The sequence below is a fragment of the Rhea americana genome, unplaced genomic scaffold (assembly GCF_003343005.1).
Source record: "Rhea americana isolate MKP2758 unplaced genomic scaffold, rheAme1 scaffold_285, whole genome shotgun sequence".
Lineage (NCBI taxonomy): Eukaryota > Metazoa > Chordata > Aves > Rheiformes > Rheidae > Rhea > Rhea americana.
Genome location: NW_028186407.1, coordinates 267524 through 279375, shown reverse-complemented (window position 1 = coordinate 279375; position 11852 = coordinate 267524). Strand labels below are relative to the sequence as shown.

Below are 11852 nucleotides of genomic sequence, written 5' to 3'. Positions count from 1 at the left end.
CAGTTCTACTTACAGGCCCTGCCTTTCATCCTCTATCACTATCTGATGAGTGCAGAAGGTCCAGCCTGCTGCAGATTAGGGAGGTTATCAAAGTGTGGAAAGGGTAGAAAGAAAGATCCCTGCAGGATTTGGTCACCATCTGCTCCTGTGGGTCGCAGTGACTTCCATGACAGTTTGGAAGGCTGAGTTCACACRAAGTGTTGCACTGAAAGAAAGGTAGGAACAAAGCCAAAATGTTTGTGCACAGGTTCATTGCTCAGGTTTTGGACTTGAGATGGAAGGCCTGAGGTGGCTCTGGTACTCTGGGGCTGCTGTGAAATGTCTCCTCTGCAAAGCTCAGAGGAGCTCTGCTTTGTTCTACATCCCAGCAAACCTCGTCAAAATAAAACCTTTTTCACTTAATGAAGAACAAAGCTTGCTTGACAGGAATAGCCCTTTGGAGCTTAAAGCTTCCACACTAGCACTGCTTTATATTTGCCCCAAATTTATTATTGCAAAGACTATTCATATTGTAGATGCAGAGGCAATCCAGTCAGCTGCCTACTGTTTTTTCTTCTTCTTCTTAAGAAAAAAACCCTATTGAGATTGTTTTGTTGTGCCTCAGAAAAAGCTGGTATAATTTTTAGGCTAATTATTGAACAGAATTGTTTCTGTTCTTGATAGCAGGACGTTTTATTCAAGTTCTGTCTTGTTCATTCAGTTGCAAATAATCATTGTTTATCTCATATGAATCACTGAATAAATATGAATTTAAGATTGGGAGTTCCAGTCAATCTCTAAATGAACTTGACAGTCAAGCTAGTGCTTTCAGTTCTTTGTATTATCCATAAAGGCACTTTGTATTGTGTGGAAAATGTGTAAATGGTGAAGGTCATTTATGTTTTTTTTTTAATAATATTTTAGTCTTCCTCGTGAGAAGAGGAAACCTCAATTTTCATCCTCCTTTCTTCTGAGCTAGTTAAGGTGATGCAGGTTAGAAGTAAAGGGAATATTGCTGTTACTTCTGTTTACTAGGTGCTGCTTACAGTGGCACACTTCTGTAATGTCAGCAAGTGGAGGCTGCCTTTAGTGATTCCTGCCAAAAGAAGTGAACTAATTGGAAAGGTTGGCCTGGATGTTGATTCTTCTGATAAATTCTTAGCTACGCTTTGTGCTTCGGCTCACAGTGCCGTGCAGCCTCTTCCATGATTTACTCTCTAGGCATTCAAAGCTGAGTTCCAGTTCAGACTCTGCTGTTAACCTGATGTCTGACAGGGGGCCAAAGACTTCATCTCTTAGTGTATCTTCTGCATGTCCTGCCGTTCAACTGTTTTATTTGATTATGCATTCTGGGAAAGCCTGGGCAGCAGTGATCCCTCCACTCTTCAATTCACAAACAGAAAGGGGTACTTTTCCATGGTTAATCAAGTGCCAGAGACATGCCAGGAGTATTGTGCATTTTCTGCAGTGTCAAGGTTGTGATATGTATAGATGGGTGGATTTTTTAAAATCAAGCTTTGTGGTGTCTTCAGGTGCAGAGAACTGTAGGTTATACAATGTCACCTTCAAGGAAAGTTAGATACACTTTTTTTTTCTCTCTTAGAATTAGCATGGCCTGCCTGGAGATTTACTGTAGGATAATCTAGGTAAAATTTGTGTGTTTAATTTGAATTAAATTTCTTCATTGTGTGTGTGTAGGCAGGCTCAATTGAAGGGTCATGAGCACTGAACCTATAATTGAAAGCTTGTTCATACTTGATGGCAGGGCTTGTCTACAAATGGAAACAGATCAGCGTGTGTAATAAACTGTCTTGAAATACCTCTGGCAGAATAGGCGTTCGGTGGGGAGCCTTCATCAGATGGGTTTATTGACATTGGTCAACATGTAGGGAAACAACAAAGAGGTTTCATTTAGCAGCTTTGCTAAGCTCTACTGCAGTGATAAATTGGATTGCCATCCTGACAGCATGCTTCTCCATGCCATGAAATTCAGAAGTAAAAAGGGATACTTCTGCATGGGTGTGAAAATGCCAAGGAGTTAGTGGAAATATTGCTCAAGGAAGATGATGCAAGCCAGAGATTAGTGAGAGGAGTAGGCAGATGTGTGGGACAGGCTTCCAGCACTTGACCTGGGTAGTAGCTGCTACTCTGCATGTCCCAGGTGCAGGTAATTATATTCAGTGCAAAGATGCAGGAAATGCAGCAGTTCATAGACAAATTTGACAAGCCTTAAGAAAGGAAGAGTGAGGGAAGGATCTAGAAGTTTTGCTGGTGGAAGTAAGAAATAAAAGTAAGAATAGCTAGAAATAAGCTGAGTAATGGATAAGATTATMGAGAGTTTTACAGAATTTATTTGGTAGCTACAATAATGTGCAAAGTGGACTAGATGGGAAGGGAAGATGGAGAGTGGGGCAAGTCTCAGGATAGATAACCGGCATTCTACAGAATGGATAGGAAAACAAATGGTGTGTGCATGTGGTATTTGGAGAAAAGGTCGTTATTGCTCACAGTGGAAACCATGTCAGTTTAGTTAGTAATATCTCTTTTCTTGACATCTGTAAGTGCCTTTTATAATTTTATTTAATTTCCCCCACCATTTAATGAATAAGAAACTTCATTGTGTTTTTTGTTGTTTTGAAAAAGATTAACTTGTGTTGCATCAAAGTAAGCCTTGGGCCCTGGTACATCTTGTTGCCTGAAAGATTGTATTTTGACAATGGAATGGATGTCTAAGGTCAGCTCTTACAGAGAAATAGTAAGTTATCAGACAGAAGTATTACTTAGATTGCACTGTTGTTGAAATTAACCATAGGATTTAAAATAGTGATAGCTATTCTGCTTTACATTTGTGTTTAAATTGGTTATGATTTATAAAAGAGCCTCTTTGTCCTGCATTTTAAGTATCTATAGTCTTACTGATCTGTCCAGAAAAAAAGGTAAACTACTAGATTTTTATTTTTGTTTTTAATCTTTGGGTCCTTGGGCTTTTAACGATTTATTATTCTCCTTGGAATGTTGCATTCCACAGTTTGTAATGTGACCTCAAGGCCTCTTTTCTCTGCTTGGACTCAAGTATAAAGAGTTTTGGTAAGATTCACTGCATTCTTTTAACTTCTAAACACAAGGGAAACACAAAGGATGATCCTCAGTCCAGACCAACAGCAGAGAATGAAAAAGTTGATATTTTTTAGTGGATGTTTCTGTGTACAGTCCACTGTATTATGCTGGCATATGTTCAGCTCTTATTTCTCTGCTGTGGGGTCAATGACTGTAAGCAAAAAGAGGCCTTGGGAAACTGAGGGCATTGATGTCTAAAACATACATGCCAACTCCTCCAGAGGTTTCAGTCCATTCTTACAGATTTTTATTTTATCACTGTAGCAGTTGGAATTAACTACGTGAAAAACACGTGTAGGCAAGCCCTCAGGGCAATGAAAGAAAGACTGCTGGCTTCACTTTTTGGGTCACCATTAACTTTGCTTTCTGGTGTCCATGGGCTGACCAAATGCTGCAGTGCTTCATTGGCTAATACCATAGGTGTTATTGAAGAAAGGTACAGTTGGTTTTTTTGCTGTTTGTAAACATGTTTCTCAGATGACATAGTATGACACCTCCTTGGATTCCCTTCCCCCATCTAACTGAATTTTATATTTAAACAACCATATCTTCTATTATTCCATTGTTTTTTATGTCTTTGAACAACTTACATTAAGAGCTTGACAAGACTGGTATTTCTGCTTTCAATGCAAAGATCTTATCTTCTGCAGCTTGTAAACTACACTTAAAGTTACTAGAAAGCTTTCTTAAATAGAAAAGAACAGCTAAGGGACATTGATTGTTCCCTTTGTGTTATCCTCTACCAAGAAGCCATCTAATTTATTGCAGCAACATAGATGACAAGGAAGTGCTAAATTATGTAAATATTCATGAGCACTGCTGTATTCTGTACTGGGCATTAATCAGATACTGTCAGATTAGTTGAGTCTAGTGTGTTTTATTAACAGTTAAGTTGGTCACGCTTGAGTGCTGCCTGCATGGTGGGAACAGCTGGACTGCAAACAGAGCAGTTCCTGAATTACCCAGCTTACTTCCTAATGTATTAAGGTAACCTGAAGTCCATGCAAGTTTGTTTTAGCATGTGCAGGCTGGGCTGTGAATCCTAGTTCAGCCATTCTTGCCGTTAGGTGCTTGTCTCCAGAGGACAGAGACAGCAGAAAAACAGAGATGGTAATTTCTTTAATTTTCTGAATTTAATCTAGCTGTGTTAGCGCCCTCATTTGCCATTGTGTTGCATATGTCCAGCAAGATGAGCAGCAATTCAGTAGACATCCCTGGTGTGAACATGCAAGTGGTCCCATCCAGGAGGATTATAAGATGCTTTACTTCAGACTGTGAATGCTGGAACCCAGCAGGGAGTTCAAGGCCATTGACAGATGTCCTCGTGCAGACAGAGTTGCTGTTAGAAGCAGTAGGTGCTCATTACCACTGTCTGCCAGAGGCTGCTGTAAGAGTCCTTCCTCTTACCCTTAAATGTGAGATCACCATCCTGGCTTTTGGGAAGCCTTGGTGTCTTCCAATAGTGGGGCTGAAGCCGAAAGCTGAGTATCCTTAACCCTATGGAGAGGGAAGTGTGGTGGATGTTCTTTGCATTTGTTTGGCACAGGTTAAAGCCTCTGTATTTTTCCATGAAGAAAAGGGAGTAGAGTTACTCTTTTCACTTTTTCAAATAGTGAAAACAGTTTTGGATTAAAAAAGAGAACTGAGTCTGTATTGTTTATCAGTTGTATTTGAGAGGGACGAGGGGTTCAGGTTTATATATAAAAGAGACTATTTTAAAATGTTTATAATGTCTAAACTTTTCAACATGATATTACAAAATTTCAGAAAGTGAATTCTGTAAACTGGACCAGGTTGCCCAGAGAGGTTGTGGAGTCTCCTTCTCTGGAGATCTTCAAGGCCTGCCTGGATGCAACCCTGTCTTACATGCTCTAGGTGACCCTGCTGAGCAGGGAGGTTGGACTAGATGATCTCCAGAGGTCCCTTCCAACCTTACTGATTGATTCTATGATTCTAAATGACCTAACTTGTATCAGAGTTTCTAAGTTGTAGACAGACCTAATGCTGCCTCTCAATAAAAATCTCAAAGAAATCTCACAAAAATCATGAAGATGCTATTATAATTGAGACACTTAGTTGCTAATGAGGTATCGTATAGGGTACCAGCTGCCTTTCTCCCATCAAATGTTGATTATCAACATCAAAACAAAACCCGAGCTGCTTGTGAGAAACACCCTCCAAGATCTGATCCCATATTGGCTCTGTGTAGACTTGATGGCCTAAGTATGACTTGAAGGTTTTGCAAGAAATAAGGATTGTATGTTTTTTGATGAGCTTTATCCAAATACTTAGCTTGGTGTTCTCTAAATTCAGTTGACTCAGCCTTTGTGAAATCCCTTACTGCCATATAATGACCTTATTCAAGCAGGGGTGTTTGTCACTTGGCATCACATCAGGAAATGATACAGTGAGAAGGAAAGTATGTGTGCTCCTGTCATTGAGGGCCTGCTCTGACATTCTTTCCTGGTGCTAATGAGTTGTATTACAAATTAGATCTAGTGTTAAAATATAATTTCTATTATATCTTGAGCTTAGGGCTAACTTGTCAGTGCAGAAAATTAATTAGACATTGTTTTGTGGTACATTTCCCCTCTTAAATGAAAGACTTGAAAGACTCTTGTCTCATGCCAGATCAATTGTGGAGGATAAAAATGCCTTTTCAACCTAAAGAAGTGGGGAATATTAAGTTCTTCATGCTTGTTTTCATGCTCTTTTAAAAGCATCAATGAAATTATTTTAATTGCAAGCTTTTGTTTCAAACTTGTGGATTGTTTGTGCATTGATTGCATTACCTGCTGTAATTCTCCAGTAAACTCCTAGGTAGATTTACAAGAGCATATTCACTTAAAATACTGTGTCAGATTATTCCAAATTGCATGGCATTCTAGAAACTGTGTTTTTATTAACCAAGTATAAAATGACAGACTTACTTAGTAAAGGCTTGTGAATTGTGGAGTACAATAATATTGCATTGCTGATGCAGCAGTATTTATGAATAGGTACAGTATTTATGAATAGGCAAAATAATATATATATTTACTAAAGCCATCATTTTCATTATATGTCTTTGTTTTAGCACAGGATTTAGGAGTTGCCGGCTTTCCAGAGGGGAGGCCCATATGAATTGATTTATTCCAGGAAATTCCACTATTTTGGAACAAAACCCCTCACCAAAAAAAAAAAAAACCTCTACCTAGTATTCATCTGCAGAATCTTACCTTTAATCTCAGTGCGTATTGTTGTAAGTTCTCAAGCTTCCTAGAATGTATTAGAGTATCTTCTGTAAAGAGATTGTACTTCTTGCAGCAGCAGTTGAGTATCTGGATAATATTTCAGATGGTGATGTGAGAATCTGTCTGGCGTATGTGATGCAGTCATACCCATATACTGGAATAGCTTGCATGCTGTCACTGACTTCCCTCTAACTTCTTTTCCCTTGGCTCTGTGTGCAAGGCAAGTGTTGTCTTTGAGGGATGATGAATTAACTTTTTCTATTTCTCATTCTTTCCCATCTGGGTAATACTTCTGAAATAGGAATGTAATTCCCACTCTCGATATCTAGGCTTGACATTGTATCCCAAAGCAGGTCTAACAAATGCTGTAGATGATGTTGTCATTGGACAGGGAGACCTGAGCACTGCTCGGAGTGCATCTCTATTCTGGTGAGATGGATAAACTTTACTCAATTCTAGAGAGAACAGAATTGGACTAATAAACCATAAACCTGTTGATTACCAAAGAAACGTGATTCAAGACTTGAATCATATCTTAAAAGCTTTGAAACAGGCTATCATAACTAAACCTGTATATTTCGGATTCGCGCTTTGTGTGTGTCACCCTATTTTCAATGTTTTTAATGTTCAGACAAATACTCTTGTCCTTCTTTTTATCTCTCTTTTCATTTCTTTTTTTTTAACGTAGAAAGAGAAAACTGACTCAGTTGCATGTAACTACTTTCTTTCAGTCATGCTTACTTTCTTCCTGAAGACTGGTACTGAACAGTCCACAGGTATCGGTTCTCTTTTCAGCAGTGTATTAATATCTGGGTGTTTGATAGTTCCCTCCTAAATTACTGTAGAATCCCAGAGTGCAGCTTTTTTCCATGCTACCTGGGGACACAGGAACCATTGATCCCCTGGGTTTTAAGGCTGCTGCCCCATTTGGGTCAATTTGTGGTGTGTTTACCATGGTACCAGTAAGCCATAATACAGTCAAGTTGTTCTGAAGCACTTTTTCTCTTTCCCAATGAAATACTCTTTACTACTGTTTAGCAAGATCTACTGTTTTATCTTGTATTTCTCAAGTTTGTTCTTTTTGCTGTTGTTCTTTGCATTGTTCCTTCCTATCTCAAGTTCTAATTTTCACTTCTATGGTAATTTTGAGAGTTTTTGTTTTGCCTGCTGTCTATTTGGGGCTTAATTTATAGTTTTCTGTGTGTTCAGCATGTTTTGTTATCTTGTTCTATTCTGTCTTGAGAGGAAACTAGTTTTTTTGCTGAATTTTCATTTAAGTTTCTCTTAAATCTTATTCCAAGTTTCCTACATGTTTTACTTGACCTTCTAGAAATGCTGGCAAGACCCTTGAGGATGCAAGCTCCTGTACTCTGCCAGCATGCTCTAAGTCTTAAAGTTCAGGAATCTATTTCTTCATCTTCCTTTTTTTTTTTTTTTTTTTTTTTTTTTTTTTTTTTTTTTTTTTTTTTTTTTTTTTTTTTTTTTTTTTTTTTTTTTTTTTTTTTTNCCTGTAGGATGGCTCTGAAGTTTCTATTTCCTGAGGATTTCTTCTGCTGTACTATTTTATAGCACAACCGTCTGATTGGTATTGATAAAGTTCAAGGTAGCATTTTCACAGACTTGCAAAAGGAGGAAGCCAAGATGAAACAACAAAAGCAGGGCTTGCAGGGCTTCAGTACTAGAACTACCAAAAGCCCATTTTAAGGAAATGAGGCCTATGCATATGATCCTGCTGCCCTGCCAAATGGCTCTGATCTTGTTTGCTGATTTTTGACCAAATTTATCAGGAAAGTTTAAAAGTCTGAAAGGTGCATGATTCTGCAAAAGTAATGGAAAAATAACTCCCCAATATGGAGGAAGAGGCYCTTGACCCTTCTAGTTTGGTTCACAGCCAGTGTGACCAGTGAGTGTGCTTTCTAGCTGGTCAGGGTGCAGGCATTGCTCTGAATCAGCTCACAGAGCCATTTGCTCATCCAAACAAGAAGGCAACCTGTGGAAGAGCTGAAATTATGAGATGGACCAGCTTGAACAAGAGGAAACTGGTTCCAAGAGAGAAGAATTAAACTATAGACACCATAATCCTGCTCCTCATAGGTCAATTGTCGTTTTATTTTTCTTGGTGTGTTTTCATTCATTCCATAGGCTTATAAATGTGCTTAACAATTAATAGAAAACTCTGCGTACTGTACTAACCGATGCATCACATATCAAAGAATAGAAATCACTAAGAAAAATTCTGCTCTTAGAAATGATGGTCTCTCTCCTTTCTATGTTCACGTGACCCACACTCACAGAACATGTGCTATCATATTCTAGTTTCCTAATTCTCCTGTTGAGTCTATTTTTCTGTTTTAATTCCATCTTCCTGATATGTAGCCTCAGTTCAAGTTGCTTACATTTCTAAAATTTGCTCTACTTCACCTTTATTTCCAAATCATCCAGTTTATGTTATTCTTTGTTCTGCAGTATTACCTTTGCTTTTTCACCATAGTTCTTCCAGTTAGGAACTGCAGTTTATTCCACTTAAAATGTAATTATCTCAAATTCTGTATTATTTTTTGTGTGATTAGTCTTGTGTTCCCTAATACTATTTTCAGCCCAACAGTTTTACTATTGATGATTGTTCTCATTCTTTTTGTTTGAAAAATCTCTCTCTCTCTTGCCACAAATATCTTTTAAGTTGCTGTTTCCTGTGTGCTGGCCAACATCTATGTGCTCCGTACAAATACTTGCCTCCTCACCTGCCACCTGATAATTGTTTCTTACAAAATATTGCTCAAATCCCTGCATGTCTGCCTTTTCCCACGGTTATGGATTTATTTTGGATCATCCTGAATCTTCAGAAACATTCTTGTTTGTTTGTATATCTCATTGATGTTTGGGCTATCTTCCAGCTTCTGTTAGAAATTTGTTTCCTGAATCTTCCTCCTCTTCCTTTTTCCCTGTCCTTCCCCCAGTATACTCTGTTTGGTACAAATGATGGCTATAACTGTTTCATCGTCTGTTTGGTGTGTTCAGTCTGGGATATGATTTTAGTGAACACTTTTTGTCAAGCAATTCTCCTTATTCCTTTGGTGGGTATTCTGGTGTAAAGCTTTAATTTTAAGTCGTTTACATACATTAAGCTTGCTGCTTCCTTAGTTTCTTTTTCTCACTTACCTCAGCAAGAGAGAAAAAAAGTCATGCAACACTGARCACCAGGAATCTATTTTTATGAATAGCATCCTATAATGATATTGACTATCCCCTTTCAGTCTTTCATTACCAAGAATATTACATATATTTTGTTTTTTTTTTTCTGGAAGTCTGTGATTTTTTTTTCCCTCAAGAAGCCTTGGCTTCTTGCACTGCACTACTTCATTCCATAATACTGTGTAAATCCACAACGCACACAGACAATTCTGAGATGTTCACAAACAGTTGGGCTATAGTTATTGCAATTCTTCAATCAAGTGAAAGTTTTATAAATATTAGTTCAAAAGATTTTGAAAGTTTTTTGTGTTCCACATTATTCAGTTGTTCACATTTACCCACAGCTTGGCTTTCTTAGTCTGAAGCAGTGGTTACGTGAGCAGGGACTAATTCCCTAAGTAGCGTTGGCTACAAAATGCAGACATATGTCTGTAGGTATGAGTTGCCAAGATGTGAATTAAGAGGAAATGGGAAGCTGAATTCCAAAACAATTACTTTATAATCTTTAGTGATGTCATTAATAGTCATAAAATTTTATTTAACTTTATTGGGGATATATACATCTTCTGAGATTATTTATAATAGTTTTACAGAAGTGTTTTATGACTAAGTATTTAAATCCTGTTTTTTTTAGTGTTTTGCTACTCTGCATCTTGAGTGGTCTTCAGAAATCTGTCTCAGAATAGCATTGATTAGGAATAGGTTCACCCATTTACTTTCAGATATCTGCAGCACACTGAACTTAGTGTGCTGATTATGCTAATAATAATGACCTAACCTAGTAGTGTTCCTGATCAGAGAATTGAATGTAAATATTTAAATGAATTTGGATCAAACATACAAACACTTGTAGCCTTGCTAGATCAGTACATTCATTTTTGCTGTTTTGTAGTGTAAAATATGTTTCCCGAAAGTAATTTGAATATGAGTGGGTTTTACTGTTGAGGCAGCGGCATTTTATCTGTTTGTTTGGTTGAGGGTTTATTTTGATTTTTCTGGGAAAGATTGTTTGCTTTGGGGTTTTTTTTTGGTGCCCTCCCCCCCACCAATAAAGTCCTAAAGTAGTCCAGCGTGAAACTAAATTCTTCTTGTCCAGAAGAGACATCAACCCTCAGGGTACTGTCAGTATCTGCTAGTTTTTTATGACCCTTTTGTATGTCCTTGGGGCCTTAATTATTGTCCTAGCAGCCTTAGAATAAGGGATGAATGACAGGCTATTATGTCTCACATTTCTGCCTATTGGTAAACTGGATAGGCAAGAACAGGTATGAAAGCTCTCTTCTTAAGTACGAGTTTTTGAATTTGTGTTCTGATTTTTTTTTCCTTTTCCCTCTTTCAGGTATTCACTTATAAACAGAGCACAATCACACACCAAAAAGTAACGCCTATGCATCAAACAAGTACAGAGAGTGTGGAAGACATGGCAGCACTAATAGATCTCCATGAAGGCTCCATCATGCACAACTTATTTCAGCGATATCAGCAAGATAAAATCTATGTAAGTTTCTTCTAAAATTAAGAAAAATATCCAGAGGGAATGTTTTTGGTTGTGTAAATACTGTGTATGTTTTGCTATTCTGTGGCATCTCTCTTCTTAACGTTCTCCAAAATTCTTTATGTATTTATATAGTACTGAAGCATGCCTAATCTAGCAACTTCTCTCGAACAGAAATGGCAAAAGTTAGCCCAGGGCTGGCAAGGCAATCCCTTGGAAACCTTTAATAACTGATGTAACGTATATACCTTTTCAGTGACGGAGTTGTGTAAAGGTTCTTGTTTTTGTCTTTTCCTTTAGACTGTCTGCACCAGCAATATATGCTATGTATGTCACCTGAAAGGATGCAGTGGGATTTAGTCTGTAATTGCCATTTGGAGATCTCATCAGTCCAAGATTCAGTTCTGATCAGCTTCTCCATTTCTTTTTATTGGAATAGAAAAGGGGTGGTATCTTGATTGTCATTCTGAGAACACACATAATAAAATACACAGTTAAGAGGTTTGGGTATATGAGACCAGCTAGCTGTTGAGCAGTTTCAAAAATTAGGTATTTGTCTACATAGAAATCTTTCTCTCAACACTATAGTAAAGGTTTTTGTAATTAGATTTACCTAGTTTTAAATATGTTTATTACTCTTGAACTGACTAGATTTGAATCTTTCCTGAATCTACCACTACAATAAATGTGAAAAGGGTATAGGGTATTAGTGTCTGCTGTAGTTTGTGAGTTTTCACTTTTCAGCTCCTCAGTGGATTAATAAAAATAAATTAATTATAGAATAAAAAGAATGTTTGTTTGAATCATCTTTCTAGATCCCTGGTTTAGCCATCTAT

General features: G+C 37.6%; 1 protein-coding gene across 2 annotated transcripts in view; it reads left to right on the top strand.

The window, feature by feature from the left end:
• MYO10 (myosin X) overlaps positions 1-11852 on the top strand; it is a 175284-nt gene that overhangs the window by 64438 nt on the left and 98994 nt on the right. For both annotated transcript variants that reach the window (XM_085308869.1, XM_085308870.1), the window contains exon 3: positions 10861-11019. In XM_085308869.1, coding sequence (XP_085164995.1) covers positions 10861-11019 — 159 coding nt within the window. The remainder of the gene's footprint in view (positions 1-10860; positions 11020-11852) is intronic.